The sequence below is a fragment of the Hyla sarda genome, chromosome 6 (assembly GCF_029499605.1).
Source record: "Hyla sarda isolate aHylSar1 chromosome 6, aHylSar1.hap1, whole genome shotgun sequence".
In the NCBI taxonomy this organism is placed as follows: Eukaryota; Metazoa; Chordata; class Amphibia; order Anura; family Hylidae; genus Hyla; species Hyla sarda.
The window spans coordinates 47734549-47759826 of NC_079194.1; the positions used below are offsets into that span (position 1 = coordinate 47734549).

At 48.0% G+C, this 25278-nt stretch overlaps 1 protein-coding gene across 4 annotated transcripts in view; it reads left to right on the forward strand.

The window, feature by feature from the left end:
* The window catches only part of LOC130275545 (flavin-containing monooxygenase 5-like), a 214437-nt gene extending 200076 nt beyond the window's left edge, over positions 1 to 14361 (forward strand). For all 4 annotated transcript variants that reach the window (XM_056523611.1, XM_056523614.1, XM_056523612.1 and 1 more), the window contains 2 exons: positions 12401 to 12473; positions 13712 to 14361. In XM_056523611.1, coding sequence (XP_056379586.1) covers positions 12401 to 12473; positions 13712 to 14057 — 419 coding nt within the window. In that variant the 3' untranslated portion in view covers positions 14058 to 14361. The remainder of the gene's footprint in view (positions 1 to 12400; positions 12474 to 13711) is intronic.
* Positions 14362 to 25278: the final 10917 nt, after the last annotated feature.

Here is a 25278-nt window from a genome sequence, read left to right on the forward strand (position 1 = left end):
TTCTATGTCTCGCCTTCCTCATAACCCTCCAGCTCCTCTGGCTGCTCCTGCTCATCCTCTCCTGTCTGAAGACTAGAAACACCGGCCATCTCTTCCAACCTAAACTGTGCTCCACTCTGCCCCTCATCATCCTCCTCCAGTTCAGCCCCCACAGGGCTCATGTAGCCTTGAGATGTAGGCGCAATGTCTCCATTGCCGTGACTAGCCATGGTTTCAATAATTTGTTGTAGGAAATGTAGGAGTGGAATTACGTCGTTCATGGCGTAATCCAGGCGACTCACAAATAATGTGGCTTCCTTAAAGGGCCTCAGCAAACGGCAGGAGTCACGTATGAGCTGCCACTGGTTCACGTTGAAGTTGCACAGGGGAGTACCCTATCTGCTTGGATCATCAAGAAATCGGCGATGGCTTTTCTTTGTTCGTATAGTCTGTCCAACATATGGAGGGTGAAATTCCAACGTGTGGCAGCGTCACAAATAAGACTATGTTGTGGGATACCGTTCTGACGCTGCATCTCAAGGAAGGTGTGCTTGGCGGTGTACGAGTGGCTGACGTGCAAACACAGTTTCCTTGCCATTTTCAGGATGTTTTGCAAATGGGGGGAAGACTTGAGGAAGTGGTTGACAACCAGATTCAACATATGTGCCATGCAGAGCGCATGTTTCACACTTCCTTGTCGCAACGCGGACATGATGTTCTTCCCGTTGTCGGTCACCATGGTTCCCATTTCCAGATTTCATGGAGTAAGCCATACTCAGATTTCTTTACGAATGAACTTTAGCAGTTCCTCCCCTGTGTGACTCCGTTCACCAAGGCAAACCATGTGAAGAACAGCTTGACACCGCCGTGCCCTACACACATGATACGATGAAGGGCCACTGAGATTTGGATGTGCCGTGGATGCCGAGGACACAGTGGAGTATGAGGAGGCAGCGACGCACGCTGTAACAGGACCAACTGCCTGGGAGCGAGAGCGTGGAGGAGGAAGCGGTGTGACCTGTCCATGTTGCTGTTGTGGCTGTGAAGGAACCACATTTACCCAGTGGGCCGTAAAAGACAAGTATTGTCCCTGCCCGTAGTTAAAGCTCCACACGTCGGCGCTGCCGTTCACTGCCGAACACAGTGACAGGCTCAAGGACTGGCCCACCTTCTCTTGTACAAACTTATGCAGGGCTGGTACTGCCTTCCTCGCAAAGAAATGACGGCTTGGGACTCTCCACCTCGGCTCAGCACAAGCCATCAATTCTCTGAAAGGTGCAGAGTCCACCACTTGAAAAGGGAGGGACTGCAACACCAGCAACTTGGACAGGAGCACATTCAACTTCTGCACCATTAGATGAGTGGGCGCATACTGTTGTCTCTTGTACATGGCTTCACCGATGGATTGTTGGCGGAATGGCTGACTAAAAGCGGGAGAAGCAGGAGCGACAGAAGGAGGGTTTGACACACAGCTCCTATCGGCTGGGGTGGTGGAGCCTTGGCTGGATGAAGGAGGGAGCGGGTGATGCAGCAGGCTGGACCACTACATCGGAGCCACAGTTCTCCAGGAGGTTTAGCTATCAATGATCCTTCTCAGAGTAACAGCACAGCACTCTGCACTCCTGCCTTTCCCTAATGCTGATGTGACTAGCAGTTGCAGTGTAACGCTGTGGTATGAGCTATTCACACACACACAGTCCCGTCCTCTCCATCAGAGTGCATTGATGAAATGAAGAGAGGCAAGAGGGCCGCCGATTATATAGGGGCTGTGACATCATAGGGGTCAGTGAACACTGATAGGCTGCATCTCACATGTGATTCAGGGTCAGCCCGCCTACCTTCATTCCCGCTGCTGTTTCCCGCCCTCCCATAATCCCCTGCCCCATGTACTCACATGTGAATCCTCCATCTTAGGTCTCCAATAGCCTGGAACGCTGTAAAATGGAGCTTAATGAAGTGATTCGCGCGATCGAATCGCGGCAATATTCGCATTAGTTGCGAATCGAATTTTTCATCGCTCATCTCTACTGACTGCATTCAGAAATTGTGAAATAATTTCTCAGCTACAAGGGAGCAGAGCTGAAATGGCTAATAACATTATATTAGTAAGTTATTTTAACATACTTTTTGAGACCATACACAGATTGTTTATTTCGCTAGACAGCCCCTTTAAGGTGTCCAATAAAGGTTGGGCCAAACCAGTCCTTATGAGTGGGACTGGTTGACTGTCTAAAGTGTATTGGGCCTTCCTACCCCCCCCCCCCTCCTTGCTACATATGATGTCAGGGGAGAGAATAATCAGTCATGTTGGATTTCAACTGCTTGACCCTTTTGTTTTCAGAGAGATAGGTCACAACCAGAAGAGTCTGGCAGTGGGGTAACTCTCCTCTCTTTAATGGCAAAGTCTAAGGCCTCTTTCACATTATGAAATATCTCCGTTTAGGAACTTCCGTCAGAAGTTCCGTCACTATATCGGCGAAACCCGGCCGTTACTGCATGCAATAATTTTTCCGCCACAATGTCCCGTCACTAGATAATGCCCGTAATGAATTACGAGCATATGCGGGTGCAAACGGGCAGTTACAAAACCCCATAGACTGCAATGCAATTTAGTCACGGCCGTCAGGGGTTTTGTAACGGCCGAGTTTCGCCGATATAGTGACGGAACTTCTGACGGAAGTTCCTAAACAGAGATATTTCATAGTGTGAAAGAGGCCTAACATTCATGTGTATGTGGAATATTTATATTATTTATACTATATAGGAATCTTTATATTAAACATGTCTCTAGTGCAAACCATAAACATGCAATGAATATTGATCATAGTGGATGACTTATCTTATGTTTAACCAAGAATTGTTCATGTTCTTCTATTGAAGAAACCAACTAGTAAACAATAAGCTGTTGCAAAGTTCGACTTCTGGATATTTTTTTTGACCAATAACCGGACACTTGTGGTTAACATTGCTTTTAGTACTTTTCTGTGGGAGCTGCCAGAAAGTACAGTGCTCAACTATCTCTAGCTTCTCCCGTAGACAATAAATGGAGCTGCGCAGTGCATGCACAACCACCAGTCCATTCCATCAGAATATTCTGCACCTCATTCTCAAGATAGCTACATTGTATTTAGAGATAAGCAAACCGAAGCTAACGAACCCGAATTTGTTACAAATTTAATGAAAAATTCGATTCGCAACGAATATGAATATCGCCGCGATTCTATCGCATGAATCGCTTCATTAAACTCCATTTTACAGCGTTCCAGGCTATTGGAGACCTAAATGGCGGATCCACATGTGAGTACATGGGGCAGGGGATTATGGGAGGGCGGGAAAAAGCGTCGGGAATGAAGGTAGGGGGGCTGACCCTGAATCACATGTGAGATGCAGCCTATCAGTGTTCACTGACCACTGTGATGTCACAGCCCCTATATAATCGGCGGCCATCTTGCCTCTCTTCATTTCATCTATGCACTGAGATAGAGAGGACGGGACTGCGTGTGTGTGAATAGCTCATACCACAGCGTTACACTGCAACTGCTAGTCACATCAGCATTAGGGAAAGGCAGGAGTGCAGAGTGCTGTGCTGTAACACTGAAAAGGATCATTGATAGCTAAACCTCCTATTCACGTTATTGAGCATTCCAGCAGAGAGGGGCAGATAGCTGTCAGCTGCCTCATACAGATCTCCAAGCTGCCTGAACTTTCTGAAGCATCTTATCTCCTCATTTTTCAGCCCAATTGAGTTTTTTTTTTGCTCCACAAATCTTCTGCTGCTCAAAATTGTGTGACAGAGTGCAATTTAGGGTTTAATCCCTGTATTTTTTATTTTTTTGTGGTGCTGCACTGTTGGGTCCTGCTGTTGTTCAGAAATAGGTGATTGTTCAGTGGACTGTAGTACATTTGTACCATTTTGTACCTGTTAATCTGTCAAGGGGCTACATACTGTGCAAGTCCAAACAATAGTATTCACCGGCTGGTGTTTTAATAAAATACAGAGTTTTTCCTCCCTATAGCTGCGCATACAACCATCTTGTACCTGTTAACCTGTAAAGGGCCTACATACTGTGAAAGGACAGCCGTAAGTAATCACCTGCTGCTGTTCTAGAAAAATACTGTTTAAAGAGTAGTGTAGCGTATTGTAATACCCTCATAAACGCACTAAGAATGTCAGGCAGAGAAGTTCCAGGACAAGCACAGAGGAGTGACAGAGGCCTAAATACTTCAGGCAGAGTAGGCAGCAGACTTGGGCCGAGTGGCAGCAGGAGTCGCAGCGAGAGGCCTGAGCTCCCGTTATCAGCAATCAGTCGTGTCTCCACCAGCAACCCATCTGCCATCATCTATTGGTTAACACGCTCATCCACATCATCACAAGTGACATCTAAGACCCCCGGTCAACAGTCGTGGGTTCCTCAGACAAAATCCTCAGTTGGCATGGCCCGGAAGCAGTCCCTATCCTCCCATTGCCTTTGTCCTATGCTGTTCCCTCTCCTAAAGAAGTATCTTATGCTGTGGGTTAAGCTCCACTATTTACTGAGGACGATCTAATAGAGGACAGTCAGCAGCTACTGGACAGCCAAGAAGGGGAGGAGACATGCGCCGCTTTCTCCGCTAGGCGGCCAAGTAGTGATGCGGAGAGTGACGTGGGAGGCGGTGTTGCAAGTGTTCAGTGTCCTGAAGCAGACACTGTTGGGGAACCTGTTGATGATGATGAAGCTGATCGCAATTGGGATCCGGGTGCAGAAGGGGCTTCATCATCATCAGGAGAAGAGAGTTGCAGATTGCCCTTGAGGCAGCAAGGCGGTGGCACGGTTGGCAGTCAGCGTGATGGCAGTAGTGGAAATTTAGGAGCCAAACGTGCCCGGTGGAGACCACCTGCTTCGCGGCAGCCTAAATCTCCAGGAGGTAGTGGAACAGGGGTTCCTGGAGATGGCGCCAGTAGCAGTCAATTAGTGCAGACTGCGAGTGGAAAAATAAGCTACTCGGCGGTGTGGAAGTTTTTCATAAAGCATCTGGAGGAGGTTCACGTAGCCACATGCAAGATCTGTCGGCAGAAGGTCCCAATGTCGGCACCACGGCCTTGCGTCAACATATGCTTCGCCACCATAAAGCGACCTGGGAGAACCGTGGCTCTGATGTAGTGGTCCAGCCTGCTGCATGACCCACTGGCCATCCGCTCCCTCCTTCATCCAGCCAAGGCTCCACCACCTCAGCCGAAGGGAGCTGTGTGTCAAACCCTCCTTCTGTCGCTCCTGCTTCTCCCGATTTTAGTCAGCCATTCCGCCAACAATCCATTGGCAAATCCTTGTCCAAGAGACAACAGCATGCGCCCACTAGGCGCAGAAGTTGAATGTGCTCCTGTCCAAGTTGCTGGTGTTGCAGTCCTTCCCTTTTCAAGTGGTGGACTCTGCCCCTTTCAGAGAATTGATGGCTTGTGCCGAGCCGAGGTGGAGAGTCCCAAGCCATCATTTCTTTGCGAAGAAGGCAGTACCAGCCCTGCATAAGTTTGTACAAGAGAAGGTTGGCCAGTCCTTGAGCCTGTCGGCGTTTTCAAAAGTGCACGGCAGCGCCTACGTGTGGAGCTGTAACTACGGGCAGGGACAATACTTGTCTTTTACGGCCCACTGGGTAAATGTGGTTCCTTCACAGCCACAACAGCAACTTGGACAGGTCACAACGCTTCCTCCTCCACGCTCTTGCTCCCAGGCAGTTGGTCCTGTTACAGTGTGCGACGCCACCTCCTCATCCTCCACCGTGTCCTCGGCCTCCACTGCACGTCCAAATCTCGGTGGCCCTTCATCGTACCATGTGTGTAGGGCACGGCGGTGTCAAGCTGTTCTTCACATGGTTTGCCTTGGCGAACGGAGTCTCACAGGGGAGGAACTGCTAAAGTTCATTCGTAAAGAAATCCGAGTATGGCTTACTCCACGAAATCTGGAAATGGGAACCATGGTGACCGACAATGGGAAGAACATTGTGTCCGCGCTGCGACAAGGAAGTGTGAAACATGCGCCCTGCATGGCACACGTGTTGAATCTGGTTGTCAAGCACTTCCTCAAGTCTTCACCCCATTTGCAAAACATCCTGAAAATGGCAAGGAAACTGTACATGCACTTCAGCCACTCATACACCGCCAAGCACACCTTCCTTGAGCTGCAGCGTCAGAATGGTATCCCACAACATAGTCTTATTTGTGGAGTTGCCACACATTGGAATTCCACCCTCCATATGTTGGACAGACTATACGAACAAAGAAAAGCCATCAACGATTTCTTGATGATCCAAGCAGATAGGAGTACTCCCCTGTGTAACTTCAATGTGAACCAGTGGCAGCTCATACTTGACACCTGCCGTTTGCTGAGGCCCTTTGAGGAAACCACATTATTTGTAAGTCGCTTGGATTACGCCGTGAATGACGTAATTCCACTCCTACATTTCCTAAAACAAATGATTGAAACCATGGCTGGTCACGGCAATGGAGACGTTGCGCCTAAATCTCAAGGCTACATGAGCACTGCGGGGGCTGAACTGGAGGAGGAGGATGATGAAGGGCAGAGCGGAGCACAGTTTAGGTTGGATGAGATGGCCGGTGTTTCTAGTCATCGGACAGGAGAGGAGGAGCAGGAGCAGCCAGAGGAGCTGGAGGGTTATGAGGAAGGCGAGACAGGGGACCCAGACACACCGTGGCAGTATGCAGTGGAGATGGAGGCAGGTAGTACCTCCGAGTCATGGCGCAAATGGCACGATGCATGCTCAGTTGCTTGTGTAGTGACCCCCGAATTGTCAAAATTCATCAGCGGGATGACTTCTGGATCTCCACCTTATTAGACCCTCGCTACCGTCCCAGAATGGGGGCCTTTTTTACACTCACTGAGAGGGAGGACAAACTGACCTACTATAGAGAGATTCTACGCAGTCAGTTGGCCGATGCCTATTGGCCACATGGTCCATCCACTCGCAGGTCTGACTCGGGGGGCCCTCTGCGCTCACCTTCCACTGCCATGGCTGCTGGGGAGGGGAGGGGTGGCAGGAGCAGTACCAGCTCAATCAGCAGCAGCCTGAGTCTACAGTCACTGATGAGTAGCTTTCTTCACTCACATAGTGAAGCAACTCATCAGCAGCAGGTAGACATGGAGCAGGACCTGAATCAGCAGGTGGTGGCATACCTTGACATAGCCATGCCAACAACCATTGAAGAGCCGCTGGACTTCTGGGCAGCCAAACTTGATTTATGGCCGCAACTAGCAGAGTTTGCCCTGGAAAAGCTGTCCTGCCAAGCCAGTAGTGTGCCATCAGAGCGGGTGTTTAGTGCGGCCGGGGCCATAGTCGCACCAAGGCGAACTCGTCTGTCCACTAAAAATGTGGAGAGACTGACGTTTGTCAAGATGAATCAGGGATGGATCAGCCAGGATTTCCAGCCACCAATGCCAGATGCCTCAGAGTAGATTGACCATGCTGCTACACCAACATTTCCCAATTAAGGTTGGTTATGAAACCCTCTTGGGTTATCAATTAGGGTTATGAAACCCTCTTTGGTACTGCAATTGCCTGCTCCTGGCTCATCCTGTGTCTTCCAGGAACTACTTGCCTCACTTATGCTTCTGGCCTTGGGCCTTTAATTTTTGGAAGTTTAGCAGTAGCTAAATACATGCTTAATGCAAATGTCAACATTGATCTTTAAATGTAAGGGGTTATGAAACCCTTGGGTACTGAGAATGCCTGCTCCTGACTCATCCTGTGTCTTTCAGGAACTACTTGCCTCACTGACGCTTCTGGCCCTGGGCCTTCAATTTTTGGATGTTTAGCAGTAGCTAAATACATGCTTAATGCAAATTTCAACATTGATCTTTAAATGTAAGGGGTTATGAAACCCTCTTTGGTACTGCGAATGATTGCTCCTGACTCATTCTGTGTCTTTCAGGAACTACTTGCCTCCCTGATGCCTCAGGCCTTGGGCCTTCAATTTTTGGATGTTTAGCAGTAGCTAAATACATGCTTAATGCAAATTTCAACATCAATCTTTAAATGTAAGGGGTTGGTTATGAAACCTTCTTGGGCACTGCGAATAACAGCTCCTGACTCATTCTGTGTCTTTCAGGAACTACTTGCCTCCCTGATGCCTCAGGCCTTGGGCCTTACATATTTGGATGTTTAGCAGTAACTAAATACATGCTTAATGCAAATTTCAACATTGATCTTTAAATGTAAGGGGTTATGAAACCCTCTTGGGTACTGCGAATTCCTACTCCTGACTCATCCTGTGTCTTTCAGGAACTACTCTCCTCACTGACGCTTCTGGCCTTGGGCCTTCAATTTTTGGAAATTTAGCAGTAGCTAATACATGCTTAATGCCAATTTCAAACATGATCTTTAAATTCTCAGCACTCTGCCAGGGCCTTCTCCTACCCCGCTGTCGGTGAAAAATAGACACACGCTGGTCTGTTCAGTGTTTTGCGCGTGCAACCCAGGACATCTGAGGGAATAACACATGTGTTAATGTTAGATCTCGCAATTGATCGTGCAATGTAAGGGGTTTTTGAAGCCTCTTGGGTACTGCTGATGCCTACTCCTGACTACTCCTGTGTCTTTCTGGAACTACTTGACTTTATGATGCTTCTGGGCTTGGGCCTTTAATTTTAGGATTTTTGAAATACATACATACATGCTTAGTTAAAATTTCAACATTTATGGTGCAATGTATGGAGTTATTAACCCCTTAAGGACTCAGGGTTTTTCCGTTTTTGCACTTTCGTTTTTTCCTCCTTGCCTTTTAAAATCATAACCCTTTAAATTTTCCACCTAAAAATCCATATTATGGCTTATTTTTTGCGCCACCAATTCTACTTTGCAGTGACATCAGTCATTTTACCCAAAAATTCACGACGAAACAGAAAAAAAAATCATTGTTCGACAAAATCAAAGAAAAAACGCCATTTTGTAACTTTTGGGGGCTTCCGTTTCTACGCAGTGCATATTTCGGTAAAAATGACACCTTATCATTATTCTGTAGGCCCATATGGTTAAAATGATACCCTGCTTATATAGGTTTGATTTTGTCGTACTTTTGGAAAAAATCATAACTACATGCAGGAAAATTTATACGTTTAAAAATGTCCTCTTCTGACCCCTATAACTTTTTTATTTTTCCATGTACAGGGCATATGAGGGCTCATTTTTTGCAACATGATCTGAAGTTTTTATCGGTATGACTTTTGTTTTGATCGGACTTTTTGATCACTTTTTATTCATTTTTTAATGGTATAAAAAGTGACCAAAATACGCTTTTTTGGACTTTGGAATTTTTTGGCGCGTACGCCATTGACCGTGCGGTTTAATTACTGATATATTTTTATAGTTCGGACATTTATGCACGCGGTGATACCACATATGTTTATTTTTATTTTTATTTACACTGTTTTATTTTTTTAATGGGAAAAGGGGGGTGATTCAAACTTTTATTAGGGAAGTGGTTAAATGACCTTTATTAACACTTTTTTTAAACTTTTTTTTGCAGTGTTATAGGTCCCATAGGGACCTATAACACTGAACACACTGATCTCTCATCCTGATCTCAGGCGTGTATTAACACGCCTGTGATCAGTGTTATCGGCGCTTGACTGCTCCTGCCTGGATCTCAGGCAAGGAGCAGTCATTCGTCGATCAGACACCGAGGAGGCAGGTATGGGCCCTCCCGGTGTCCTGCAAGCTGTTCGGGACGCTGCGATTTCACCGCGGCGGGCCCGAACAGCCCGACTGACTAGCCGGGATACTTTCACTTTCGCTTTAGAAGTGGTGGTCAGCTTTGACCGCCGCTTCTAAAGGGTTAATACCGCACATCGCCGCGATCGGCGATGTGTGGTATTAGCCGCGGGTCCTGGCCGTTGATGAGCGCCGGGACCAATGCAATGTGATGCGGGGTCGCAGCGCGACCCTGCTTCATATCGCGGGAGCCGATGCAGGACGTAAATATACGTCCTGCGTCGTTAAAGGGTTAAACACTCTTGGGTAGTGTTTTTTTCAAATTTTCTGATAATTATCACAGTAATAAACTTGATTTTTCCAGAATAATAACAATTACACCATTGAACGCCTGTTGCATATGATTTTTTAAAGTAAAATTTTCAACAAAAAAAATACCGAGAGGGATGAACTCTGCTTCTTGATTTCATAAAAAATTATTTTATAGAAGAATGTCTTTTGGTGGTTCACCAGCCTGCATTATAGAGTCTTCTGGACTCGATGATATGGGCTTGTTCTTAAACAAAGGTACAAAAATGGCCGGTCAGGGCTATGGAGACGTTGCGCCTACATCTTATGGCCACATGAGCCCTGTGGGTGCTTGTGAGATTAGGTCCTTTGTACCCACACGGCGGGGTCCGGGACACAAATTTTGATTTAAATTTAAAATAAAAAAATCACACATTTCAATGGTCTCCTCATGCTGCAGCCAACTCCAGGCTGCATCATTCTGGTAATATATAGACAGCACTCGCTGTCCTAAATGTCCGTTAAAATTTTTCGGCAAAAATCTTTGTCTTTTTTATTAGGGATTGTGAAGCTTTGGTGCATACTCATGCATCAGCCAACTCCAGCCTGTGTCATTCAGGCAAAATATGGTTTACTGATGGCGCTGCTGGGCCTGAGTCTCGGAATTTCAAATTTTCTCATAGGTAGCATCCGCTATCCAAAAGTCTTCTTCATAAATTTCTACAATTGTTGTGTTTTTTGGGGGGTATTGTGAAGCCCTAGTGTGTACTCCAGGCTGTGTCATTCAGGCAATATATAGGAAGCACCCGCTGTCCTAAATATTCTTAAATTTTTCTTTTAAATGGTTGTTTTTCTCTTTGGGATTCTGAAGCCCTGGTGTGTACTCAATGCTGATTCCCGCTATACTCTGTCAGCCCGCTGGTCCTGTGACAGTGTGCTACTCCGCCTCCACATCCTCCACTGTGTCTTAAGCCTCCACTGCCCGTACAAGTCTCAGTGGCCCTTCAGCATACCATGTGTGCATATCACGGCGGTGTCACACTGTTCTTCACATGGTTTGCCTTGGCGAGAAGTCTTGGAAACTATGGCCGGTCAGGGCAATGGAGACATTGCGCCTACATCTCACGGCCACATGAGCCACATGCTGGGGTCCGGGACACGCAAAGGTTGTTTTAAATTTCAAATCAAAAAATGATGGCGCTGCTGGGCCTGGGTCTGGGAATTTCACATTTTCTCATAGGTAGCACCCGCTATCCAAAATCTTTTTCAAAAATTTCTAAAATTGTGGTGTTTTTTGGGGGGAATTGTGAAGCCCTGCTGTGTACTCGTGAATCAGCCAACTCCAGGCTGTGTCATTCAGGCAATATATGCTTTACTGATGCTGCTATGGGGGGCTTGTTGGATTTGGTCCTTCGTACCCACACGATGGGGTCCGGGACACTCAAAGTTTGTTTTAATTTTCAAATAAAAAAATTGACAGTGCTGCTGGGCCTGGGTCTTATAATTTCAAATTTTCTCAGAGGTAGCACCCGCTATCCAAAATCTTTTTCAAAAATTTCAAAAATTGTGTTGTTTTTTTGGGGGGGGATTGTGAAGCCCTGGTGTGTACTCGTGCATCAGCCAACTCCAGGCTGTGTCATTCAGGCAATATATGGGTTACTGATGCCGCTGTGGGGCCTGGGTCTGGGAATTTCCAATTTTCTCATAGGTAGCATCCACTAATCAAAATCTTTTTCAAAAATTTCTAAAATTGTGTTGTTTTTTGGGGGGAATTGTGAAGTCCTGCTGTGTACTCCTTATGCTGCCAACACCTCCACGCTATATCATTCAGTCACTATATAGTCTCCTGACACTTATGCCACCACCAGGCTCTGTCATTGTGCTGCTGTGCGGCAGTGATTCTAAAAGTGATGCCGGTAATCTGCATGTTATTCTGAATAACAGTATTATTTCACTACCCCAGCACTCTCCATATGCGTTTTAGAACACAGCAAAGTGTTCTATACCCCTATAGAGGCTGTATGTAGGCTAGAAATAGCCTTTTTTTAATATAGATTTGCCGCGAAAAAATTTGAATCAAAACAAACTTTTTCGGAAAATCCGGCGAATCGTTCGAATCGAATTTTTGAAAAGTTCGCTCATCTCTAATTGTATTGTTCAGAGCCTGTGTTGGTAGTTCTGTCAGATTGATGGAAAGAAAATATGCAGAGTGCTGTGCTATTCTACCAGGCAAAACAAATAGACAGGATGTTGGAACCCAATGGATCCCATTGAAAGTCACTGTCCTTCAACAGTCTTTTTATTGTTTCATAGTTAGCAGGGTTAGAAAAATACATCAAGTTCAACTAAGTAGAATTATTTATTTGTTTATCTAATGCACATGTTCAGTATAAAATTATATTTTACCATCCAACCATCTTTTTTTGTTTTATAGGTTTGGTACAACTACCCGATAAATTAAACATGACCAGAGATATAATAATGAAATCGTTCAAAATGTCTGAACGGTAGGTTATGAATATACTGTACATGAAGGGGGTCTTAAAGCATGTTAGGGCCAGCCTTATGTTGGAGGACAACACTGTCCAATGGCGTCATTTGGTGCTTCGTTACTTAATCTGGTGATAGATCATAAAATGTGGAAACAACCATATATACAGTCTGGTGCCCAAATAACTGTACATATAGACCGTACATTGCTCAAATACTGTTCCCTAAATAACAGTGCTATTCAGTGTAAAAGTAATATCCACAGCAACACACAGGAAAATGCTAAGATATATATATATATATATATATATATATATATATATATACACTGAATACAGTATATAGATCAATTAGAATTTAATTTTCGATTGTGGCATCTAGATAGGAGGCAACTCCATTAGAAAGGGGTTTCTGGGCACGAAGATATTTTCAATGGTATATGTCATTAAAAAAATCTTTTAAAATATTGTAGAGACATTGGGGTCCCAAGGACATGTCAAAGGCTTTTGAGTTTTCTTGTCCACAGGTACACTTTAAGCCATACTCACCTGCCCCATCCCCTGCCACTGCTGTTTTGACAGTGCCCGATCCCTGGTGCTCTCCTAGTTCTTCCTGCTTCCGAACACATCCCGTTCTTGAAGGACATGTAACACTATTCGCAGGGGTGATCTGCCTCAGCTAGTTGTTGTCTTCCACAAAATTGTACCTGTCATAAAGACATGTCAAAAGTTTTGATCAGTTCGGGTTTCAGTACTGAGACCCCAAATTATCAGGAAAACAAGCGGGTATAATCAATTGTCTCGCTACCAGATAGAATAATGGAGCCACAAGACAAAGATCACTAAGAGCCATGGACACTGCCCACTCATTCTCCTGATTGGTGAGGGTGTCAGTACTGTGACCGTGACCAATCAAAGTGTCCCTAAGTGTCAAAAGACATGTCAAAAGTTTTTTCAAATGACAGCATCAATTTAAGTTTGATATGTTGCATTGATTTTTATTTTTTTTCGGGTTGGGGGGGGGGTTGTTACTGTTATTTATATGGACTGTCCAATTTCTCTGATGGCCAGGTGATACCTCTGCTGTATGTATACATTTGTGTGGGTTTGATATTAAGTATGAGGGGGTTGAGTATGTTACTTATTTGCCTGTAGTATGTAACGTGTGGTTATGTTTTAGCCACATAAAAATAGTTTGTAAAATATTTAACATTGTACGTCTGTATATTAACATTTTTCTCACTCTGTTCTTTAAGCTACGTGAAGAGCCAGCGTCATACTATACAAGTGGATTATTTGGAGTATATGGATGAACTGGCTATGCTTGCTGGTGTGAAGCCCAATCTGTTCACAATGTTCCTCACAGATCCTCGGTTGGCTTTTCATGTGTTTTTCGGACCTTGCACTCCTTACCAGTATCGGCTTACGGGACCAGGGAAGTGGCACGGTGCCAGAGAGGCCATCCTGACTCAGTGGAACCGCATTATAAAGCCAACTCGGACCAGAGTCCTTGAAAATAATACCGTAGATAGGTCTGTTCCTCTGGCACTGAAAGTTGTTGCTGTTTTTATTCTTTTGGCAGCATTTTTCCTATACTTTTAAAGGAGCATTTCGGCTGCCAAGAAAAATAGGGGATCCTACAATAAAGCATGCCTGCCACACAGTATTTAATACAGCTGCGCAAGTTAACTAAATATATTGGAGTGTTATCCAGAATATACACCAAATGTGAACAGGGTAATAGTAATGTAATTCAAATCCGAATAGTTATAGAAAGCACACAAATAAATCAAACATTTACATACAAAGTTTAATTATATGTTTATCCTATAACATAGTTTCTAAATAAAATGGTTTCCTTGTTGTATATATGCTTACAATATTCTTTAGACCACTGCTCATTCTGAGCTAAGTCTTCGTCATGTGGGCCATCTTACTCAGTCATTGACAGCTTTCCATATACGCACACTTATACAGAGAGCTGTCAATCACTGGGTAGGACCACCCACATGACTACTTAGCACAGATTGTGCAGAGATGTACATAAAAGTTATCCGAGATGTACATAAAAGTTATCCTAGAACTTTTCTTACAAAATTATATATTATTCTGCTCAGCTCCTTCTGCTCTATAACATGATGCCTGCAGATTAGACTGCATTTTGATAAGTTCCCTTTAAAAGAGTACTCTGCCCCTAGACATCTTAGCTAGTTTAGAGTGCCATGTGCCGCGCCATCACGCCCCCTTCCATAGACTTGCATTGAGGGGCATGGCCGTGACATCACGAGCCTCTGCACCACATCACCAGTCATCCGGCACAGAAGTTCGCTCCGTGCACCCGATGTCTGGGGTGCCACGGCCAAGATTGCGGGGATCCCCAGTGGCGGGACCCCTGAGATAAGACATCTTATCCCCTATCCTTTGGATAGGGGATAAGATGTCTATGGGTGGAGTATCCTTTTAAAGTCCTGGTGAGTTTCTTGCTGTCCCCTACTCTTCTTTCTTCACTCCCTATTGCAATGTTCCCCAAAAAGGGGGCCTCTAGCTGTTGCAAAATTAAATCCCAGCATGCCCTGACAGCCAAAGGGAGGCATGGCTAGCAGCTGAAGAAAGAGGAGACATGGCTAGCAGCTGAAGAAAGAGGAGGCACAGCCAGCAGCTAAAGAAAGAGGAGGCATGGCTAGCAGCTGAAGAAAGAGGAGGCATGGCTAGCAGCTGAAGAAAGAGGAGGCATGGCTAGCAGCTGAAGAAGGAAGAGGCATGGCTAGCAGCTGAAGAAAGAGGAGGCATGGCTAGCAGCTAAAGAAAGAGGAGGCATGGCTAGCAGCTGAAGAAGGAGGTGGCATGGCTAGCAGCTGAAGAAAGAGGAGGCATGGCTAGCAGCTGAACAAGTTGCACAGATTGTTGGGGGTATGACCCTGCATCCAGGACAGCTTTTTATCCACCAAAATTGCTGCTCAGAGATGCGGTGCCACATTCTCCCTTCCTTTTCCCCAGTCCCCTCTCATACACCTCCATCTTCGTGGGACTGCTCATTAGAAAGAGGCCTAGAAGCTCTGCGGCAAGCCAGAAGATCCATCTGTGCCTCCAGTGTTGCTCATGTGCCCCCTTCCTAGCCAGCTGGACTCCCGGACCCTCAGAACAGCTTAGCTACCCTTACACAAACGGGAGTGCCACGTGGCATGCAAGCTCCAGTCCTCCATCTCTACTCCTCAGCTGACTGCTGAATGAACTGCCCTACTGCACCTGCTGTCCACCAAGTCAGGCAGTGCTGCATGGGGCTCACCATCACTGCCGCATGCCCTATTACTGGGCAGACTGCTCTCTCACTTCCAGAGCCTTACAAATGAGTAGCCTTTAATATTCTGGGCCTACCCTAAATGAACTGCATACAGAATATTTAGAGAGTGCACACCATAAGCATCTCTCTTTTATTTATCTCTATAGTGCTCCTCCAGCACCATCAGAAGACTTCAGCCGCCATCTTAACCCTCAGCCTAAGGTGCCCCATCTGAGTTAACTTCTATCTAGCCAAGATAGCAACGTTCAAAACTCAAACCTGCCATCCTTATACTGAGATACTCTAACAATAATATATACGGAAATCACAGACTTTTCCTTTACAGTTCTTACTAATTTGGTGACTTATAAAGGAGCATTTTGCCCTCATTGGGATCTGCTCTTTGTCAGTGTTTTATTATCTTTTATCACTAGAAGGCGCTGCTTAGAGATGAGCGAAATTTTCAAAAATTCAATTCAGCCGATTCGCCGAATTTTTCAAAAAAGTTTGTATCGATCCGAATTTTTTGGCGGCGAATCTATATTAAAAAAGGCTATTTCTAGCCTACATACAGCCTCTATAGGGGTGTAGAACACTTTGCTGTGTTCTGAAACGCATATGGAGTGTGCTGGGTTAGTGAAATAATACTGTTATTCAGAATAACATGCAGATTACCGGCATCGCTTTTAGAATCACTGCTGCACAGCAGCACAATGACAGAGCCTGGTGGTGGCATCAGTGTCAGGAGACCATATAATGACTGAATGACATAGCGTGGAGGTGTTGGCAGCATGAGGAGACCATTTAGTGGCTGAATGGTACAGCATTGAGGTGTTGGCAGCATGAGGACACCATATAGTGGCTGAATGACACAGCTTGGATGAGGCTGAAGCATGAGGACACCATATAGTGGCTGAATGACACAGAATGGAGGTGTTGGCAGCATGAGGAGACCATTTAGTGGCTGAATGGCACAGCGTGGAGGTGTTGGCAGCATGAGGACACCATATAGTGGCTGAATGACACAGAATGGAGGTGTTGGCAGCATGAGGACACCATATAGTTGCTGAATGGCACAGTGTGGAGGTGTTGGCAGCATGAGGACACCATATAGTGGCTGAATGACACAGCTTGGATGAGGCTGAATCATGAGGACACCATATAGTGGCTGAATGACACAGAATGGAGGTGTTGGCAGCATGAGGAGACCATTTAGTGGCTGAATGGCACAGCGTGGAGGTGTTGGCATCATGAGGACACCATATAGTGGCTGAATGACACAGCTTGGATGAGGCTGAAGCATGAGGACACCATATAGTGGCTGAATGACACAGAATGGAGGTGTTGGCAGCATGAGGACACCATATAGTGGCTGAATGACACAGTGTGGAGGTGTTGGCAGCATGAGGACACCATATAGTGGCTGATTGACACAGCTTGGATGAAGTTGAAACATGAGGACACCATATAGTGGCTGAATGTCACAGCGTGGAGGTGTTGGCAGCATGAGGAGACCATATAGTGGCTGAATGGCACAGTGTGGAGGTGTTGGCAGCATGAGGACACCATATAGTGGCTGAATGACAGCTTGGATGAGGCTGAAGCATGAGGATACCATATAGTGGCTGAATAACACAGAATGGAGGTGTTGGCAGCATGAGAAGACCATATAGTGGATGAATGGCACAGCCCGGAGTTGCCAGCAGCATGAGTAGGTGTCACGATTCGGCTTCCAGGTAGTGGATCCTCTGTGTCAGCGAGGGATTGGCGTGGACCGTGCTAGTGGACCGGTTCTAAGAGGCTACTGGTATTCACCAGAGCCCGCCGCAAAGCGGGATGGTCTTGCTGCGGCAGTAGCAACCAGGTCGTATCCACTAGCAACGGCTCTACCTCGCTGACTGCTGAGAAGGCGTGGGACAGAAGGACTAGGCAGAGGCAAGGTCAGACGTAGCAGAAGGTCGGGGGCAGGCGGCAAGGTTCGTAGTCAGGATGGGTAGCAGAAGTTCAGGTACACAGGCTTTGGACACACTAAACGCTTTCACTGGCACAAGGCAACAAGATCCGGCAAAGGAGTGCATGGGAGGAGGTCAGATAAAGGCAGGGAGCAGGTGGGAGCCAATTAAGCTAATTGGGCCAGGCACCAATCATTGGTGCACTGGCCCTTTAAGTCTCAGAGAGCTGGCGCGCGCGCGCCCTAGAGAGCGGAGCCGCGCGCGCCAGCACATGACAGCAGGGGACCGGGACGGGTAAGTGACCTGGGATGCGATTCGCGAGCGGGCGCGTCCCGCTGTGCGAATCGCATCCCCAACGGCCAAGACAGTGCAGCGCTCCCGGTCAGCGGGACTGACCGGGGCGCTGCAGGGAGAAAGACGCCGTGAGCGCTCCGGGGAGGAGCGGGGACCCGGAGCGCTAGGCGTAACAGTACCCCCCCCCCTTAGGTCTCCCCTTCTCTTTGTCCGGTAACTGCCTCCCCTGGGATGAGGACACCGGGAAAGAATGGAGGGTTTCCTCAACGGCAGGCAGTACAGCAGGAGTGGGAATGGGGAGGGAGGGCAGAGGGCGAGGCCTGGCACGGGGCAGTGTGACATCAGGACGGGGGCCATGGGGAGGCACAGAGGCTTGCCTGACGGGACTGGGAGGGGGGGAGAGGCACTTCCTGTGGCAGGCAGAGTCCCAGTTCCTGATCTCCCCGGTGGTCCAATCAATGGTGGGGGAATGAAGCCGGAGCCAAGGCAGACCGAGGAGGACCTCAGAGGTACAGTTGGGGAGAATGAAGAACTCAATCCTTTCGTGGTGGGGTCCGATAGACATCAGGAGGGGTTCTGTGCGGTAACGCACGGTGCAGTCCAATCTGGCTCCGTTGACCGCGGAAATGTAGAGCGGTTTGACGAGACGGGTCACCGGGATGCTGAATTTATTAACAAAGGACTCCAACATAAAATTCCCGGAGGCACCAGAGTCCAAGCAGGCCACGGCTGAGAGGGAGGAGTTGGCTGTAGGAGAAATCCGCACGGGCACCGTGAGACGTGGAGAAGAAGACTTAGAACCAAAAGATGCAACACCCACGTGAGCTGGGTGCGTGCGTGCGTTTCCCAGGCGTGGAGGACGGATAGGGCAATCCACCAAGAAATGTTCAGTACTGGCACAGTACAGACAGAGATTTTCTTCTCTACGGCGATTCCTCTCTTCCTGGGTCAGGCGAGACCGATCCACTTGCATGGCCTCCTCGGCGGGAGGCCCAGGCGAAGACTGCAAAGGATGCTGTGGGAGAGGTGCCCAGAGATCTAAGTCTTTTTCCTGGCGGAGCTCTTGGTGTCGTTCAGAAAAACGCATGTCAATGCGGGTAGCCAAATGGATGAGTTCTTGAAGGTTGGCAGGAATCTCTCGTGCGGCCAGCACATCCTTGATGCGACTGGATAGGCCTTTTTTAAAGGTCGCGCAGAGAGCCTCATTATTCCAGGATAGTTCAGAAGCAAAAGTACGGAATTGTATGGCGTACTCGCCAACGGAAGAATTACCCTGGACCAGGTTCAACAGGGCAGTCTCGGCAGAAGAAGCTCGGGCTGGCTCCTCGAAGACACTCCGGAGTTCAGCGAAGAAGGCCTGGACTGTGGCTGTGGCAGGATCATTGCGGTCCCAGAGCGGTGTGGCCCAAGACAAGGCCTTTCCTGAAAGAAGGCTTACTACGAACGCCACCTTAGACCGTTCTGAAGGAAACAAGTCCGACAACATCTCCATATGCAGGGAACACTGAGACAAAAATCCACGGCAGAGTTTAGAGTCCCCATCAAATTTGTCCGGCAGGGACAAGCGGAGGTTAGGAGCGGCCACTCGCTGCGGAGGAGGTGCAGGAGCTGGCGGAGGAGATGGTTGCTGCTGTAGCAGAGGCAGAAGTTGCTGTAACATGGCGGTCAACTGCGACAGCTGCTGTCCTTGTTGGGCAATCTGCTGCGATTGCTGAGCGACCACCGTGGGAAGATCAGCGAGACTTGGCAGCGGCACCTCAGCGGGATCCATGGCCGGATCTACTGTCACGATTCGGCTTCCAGGTAGTGGATCCTCTGTGTCAGCGAGGGATTGGCGTGGACCGTGCTAGTGGACCGGTTCTAAGAGGCTACTGGTATTCACCAGAGCCCGCCGCAAAGCGGGATGGTCTTGCTGCGGCAGTAGCAACCAGGTCGTATCCACTAGCAACGGCTCTACCTCGCTGACTGCTGAGAAGGCGTGGGACAGAAGGACTAGGCAGAGGCAAGGTCAGACGTAGCAGAAGGTCGGGGGCAGGCGGCAAGGTTCGTAGTCAGGATGGGTAGCAGAAGTTCAGGTACACAGGCTTTGGACACACTAAACGCTTTCACTGGCACAAGGCAACAAGATCCGGCAAAGGAGTGCATGGGAGGAGGTCAGATAAAGGCAGGGAGCAGGTGGGAGCCAATTAAGCTAATTGGGCCAGGCACCAATCATTGGTGCACTGGCCCTTTAAGTCTCAGAGAGCTGGCGCGCGCGCGCCCTAGAGAGCGGAGCCGCGCGCGCCAGCACATGACAGCAGGGGACCGGGACGGGTAAGTGACCTGGGATGCGACTCGCGAGCGGGCGCGTCCCGCTGTGCGAATCGCATCCCCAACGGCCAAGACAGTGCAGCGCTCCCGGTCAGCGGGACTGACCGGGGCGCTGCAGGGAGAAAGACGCCGTGAGCGCTCCGGGGAGGAGCGGGGACCCGGAGCGCTAGGCGTAACAGTAGGCACTTCACAATCCCTAAGATTAAAAGATGAATTAAGAAATTTAAACCGAAGATTTTGGATAGCGGGTGCTACCTATGAGAAAATTTGAAATTATCAGACCCAGGCCCTAGAGCGGCATCAGTAACCCATATATTGCCTGAATGACACAGCCTGGAGTTGGCTGATGCACGAGTACACAGCAGGGCTTCACAATCCCCCCCCCCAAAAACACCACAATTTTAGAAATTTTTGAAAAAGATTTTGGATAGCGGGTGCTACCTATGAGAAAATTTGAAATTACCAGACCCAGGCCCCACAGTGGCATCAGTAACCCATATATTGCCTGAATGACACAGCCTGGAGTTGGCTGATGCGTGAGTACACACCAGGGCTTCACAATCCCCTCCAAAAAACACCGCAATTTTAGTAATTTTTTTAAAAGATTTTGGATAGCTGGTGCTACCTATGAGAAAATTTGAAATTACCAGACCCAGGCCCCACAGTGGCATCAGTAACCCATATATTGCCTGAATGACACAGCCTGGAGTTGGCTGATGCACGAGTACACACCAGAGCTTCACAATCCCTCCCAAAAAACACCACAAATTTAGAAATTTTTGAAAAAGATTTTGGATAGCGGTTGCTACCTATGAGAAAATTTGAAATTACCAGACCCAGGCCCCACAGCGGCTTCAGTAACCCATATATTGCCTGAATGACACAGCCTGGAGTTGGCTGATGCACGAGTACACACCAGGGCTTCACAATCCCCCCCAAAAAACACCACAATTTTAGAAGTTTTTGAAAAAGATTTTGAATAGCGGGTGCTACCTATGAGAAAATGTGAAATTCCCAGACCCTGGGAAATTCCCAGACCAGCAGCGCCATGATTTTTTTATTTGAAATTTAAAACAACCTTTGCTTGTCCCGGACCCCAGCGTTTGGGTACGAAGGACCAAATCCAACAAGCCCCCACAGGGCTCATGTGGCCGTGAGATTTAGGCGAAACGTCTCCCTTGCCCTGACCGGCCATTGTTTCCAAGACTTCTTGCCAAGGCAAACCATGTGAAAAACAGCGTGACACCGCCGTGATCTGCACACATGGTATGCTGAAGGGCCACTGAGACTTGTCCGGGCAGTGGAGGCTTAAGACACAGTGGAGGATGTGGAGGCGGAGTAGCACACTGTCGCAGAACCAACAGGCTGACAGAGTGTAGCAGGAAGCAGCATTGAGTACACACAAGGGCTTCAGAATCCCAAAGAAAAAACAACCATTTTTAAAATAATTTTAAGAATATTTAGGACAGCGGGTGCTACCTATATATTGCCTGAATGACACACCCTGGAGTTGGCTGATGCATGAGTACGCACCAAAGCTTCACAATCCCTAATAAAAAAGACAACATTTTTGACGAAAAATGTTAACGAAAAATTAGGACAGCGAGAGCTCTCTATATATTACCAGAATGACGCAGCCTGTAGTTGGCTGCAGCATGAGGAGACCATTGAAATGTGTGATTTTTTTATTTGAAATTTAAATCAAAATTTGTGTCCCGGACCCTGCTGTGTGGGTACACAGGACCTAATCTCACAAGCACCCACAGGGCTCATGAGGCCGTAAGATGTAGGTGCAACGTCTCCATAGCCCTGACCGGCCATTTTTGTTTTTTGTGCCTTTGTTTAAGATCAAGCGCATATCAAAGAGTCCAGAAGACTCTATAATGCAGGACGGTGGACCACCAAAAGAAATTCTTCTATAAAAGAATTTTTTATGAAATAAAGAAGCAGAGTTCATCCCTCTGCGTACTTTTTTTTTAGAAAATTTAACTTAAAAAATCACACGCAACAATCGTTCAATGTTGTAATGGTTATTATTGTGGAAAATTCAAGTTTATTACTGTGATAATTATCAGAAAATTTGAAAAAAACACTACCCAAGAGTGTTTAATAACCCCATACATTGCCCCATAAAAGTTGAAATTTAAATTAAGCATGTATGTATCTATTTCACAAATCCTAAAATTAAAGACCCAAGCCCAGAAGCATCATGAAGTCAAGTAGTTCCTGAAAGACACAGGAGAAGTCAGCAGTAGGCATCAGCAGTACCCAAGAGGCTTTAATAACCCCTTACAATGCACGTTAACTCGCGAGATCGAGCAATAACAGGTGTGTTATGCCCTCAGATATCCGGGGCTGCACGCGCGCTACACTGAATTGACCAGCGTGTGTCTATCTTTAACCGACAGGTGCAGGTAACCCGCTGAACCCCGTTGGCGATAGGGATTGCAATTATTTGCCAGGAAAGAAGAATCACAACTAAGCGCCGGTAATAAGCTCGGGTTCATTAAGTCCCTGCCCTTTGTACACATCGCTGTTACGCCGAGCGCTCCGGGTCCCCGCTCCTCCCCGGAGCGCTCGCAGCGTTCTCTCATTCGCAGCGCCCCGGTCAGACCTGCTGACCAGGTGCGCTGCGATATTACTCCCAGCCGGGATGCAATTCGCGATTCGGGACGCGCCCGCTCGCGATGCGCATCTCGGCTCCCGTACCTGACCCGTTCCCCGTCTGTGTTGTCCCGGCGCGCGCGGCCCCGCTCCTTAGGGCGCGCGCGCGCCGGGTCTCTGCCATTTAAAGGGCCGCTGCGCCACTGATTGGCGCAGCAGGCCTAATCAGTATTCTCACCTGTGCACTCCCTACTTATACCTCACTTCCCCTGCACTCCCTCGCCGGATCTTGTTGCCATTGTGCCAGTGAAAGCGTTCCCTTGTGTGTTCCTAGCCTGTGTTCCAGACCTCCTGCCGTTGCCCCTGACTACGATCCTTGCTGCCTGCCCTGACCTTCTGCTACGTCCGACCTTGCTCTTGTCTACTCCCTTGTACCGCGCCTATCTTCAGCAGTCAGAGAGGTTGAGCCGTTGCTGGTGGATACGACCTGGTTGCTACCGCCGCTGCAAGACCATCCCGCTTTGCGGTGGGCTCTGGTGAATACCAGTAGCAACTTAGAACCGGTCCACCAGCACGGTCCACGCCAATCCCTCTCTGGCACAGAGGATCCACCTCCTGCCAGCCGAATCGTGACAGTAGATCCGGCCATGGATCCCGCTGAAGTCCCACTGCCAGTTGTCGCCGACCTCACCACAGTGGTCGCCCAGCAGTCGCAACAGATAGCGCAACAAGGTCACCAGCTGTCTCAACTGACCGTGATGCTACAGCAGCTATTACCACAGCTCCAGCAACAATCTCCTCCGCCAGCTCCTGCACCTCCTCCGCAGCGAGTGGCCGCTTCCAGCTTACGATTATCCTTGCCGGATAAATTTGATGGGGACTCTAAGTTTTGCCGTGGCTTTCTTTCGCAATGTTCCCTGCACTTGGAGATGATGTCGGACCAGTTTCCAACTGAAAGGTCTAAGGTGGCTTTCGTAGTCAGCCTTCTGTCTGGGAAAGCTCTGTCATGGGCCACACCGCTCTGGGACCGCAATGACCCTGTCACTGTCTCTGTACACTCCTTCTTCACGGAGATCCGAAGTGTCTTTGAGGAACCTGCCCTAGCCTCTTCTGCTGAGACTGCCCTGCTGATCCTGGTCCAGGGTAATTCTTCTGTTGGCGAGTACGCCATCCAATTCCGTACTCTTGCCTCCAAATTATCCTGGAATAATGAGGCCCTCTGCGCGACCTTTAAAAAAGGCCTATCCAGCAACATTAAAGATGTGCTGGCCGCACGAGAAATTCCTGCTAACCTGCATGAACTTATTCATCTTGCCACCCGCATTGACATGCGTTTTTCCGAAAGGCGTCAGGAGCTCCGCCAGGATATGGACTTTGTTCGCACGAGGCGGTTTCTCTCCCCGGCTCCTCTCTCCTCTGGTCCTCTGCAATCCGTTCCTGTGCCTCCCGCCGTGGAGGCTATGCAAGTTGACCGGTCTCGCTTGACACCTCAAGAGAGGACATGACGCCGCATGGAGAACCTATGCCTGTACTGTGCCGGTACCGAACACTTCTTCAAAGATTGTCCTATCCGTCCTCCCCGCCTGGAAAGACGTATGCTGACTCCGCACAAAGATGAGACAGTTCTTGATGTCTACTCTTCTTCTCCACGCCTTACTGTGCCTGTGCGGATATCTTCCTCTACCTTCTCCTTCTCTGCTACGGCCTTCTTGGATTCCGGATCTGCAGGAAATTTTATTTTGGCCTCTCTCATCAACAGGTTCAACATCCCGGTGACCAGTCTCGCCAGACCCCTCTACATCAATTATGTGAACAATGAAAGATTGGACTGTACCGTGCGTTACCGCACGGAACCTCTCCTAATGTGCATCGGACCTCATCACGAAAAAATTTAATTTTTGGTCCTCTCCAACTGCACTTCTGAAATTCTTCTTGGATTACCGTGGCTTCAACGCTATTCCCCAACCCTTGATTGGTCCACAGGAGAAATCAAGAACTGGGGTACTTCTTGTCACAAGGACTGTCTTAAATCGGTTCCCAGTACTCCTTGCCATGACCCTGTGGTTCCTCCTGTATCCGGTCTTCCCAAGGCTTATATGGACTATTCTGAAGTTTTTTGCAAAAAGCAAGCTGAGACTTTGCCTCCTCACAGGCCTTATGACTGTCCTATTGACCTCCTCCCGGGTACTACCCCACCCCGGGGCAGAATCTATCCTCTGTCTGCTCCTGAGACTCTTGCCATGTCGGAGTACATCCAGGAGAATTTAAAAAAGGGGTTTATCCGCAAGTCCTCCTCTCCTGCCGGAGCTGGATTTTTTTTTGTGTCCAAAAAAGATGGCTCCCTACGTCCTTGTATTGATTACCTCGGACTTAATAAAATCAC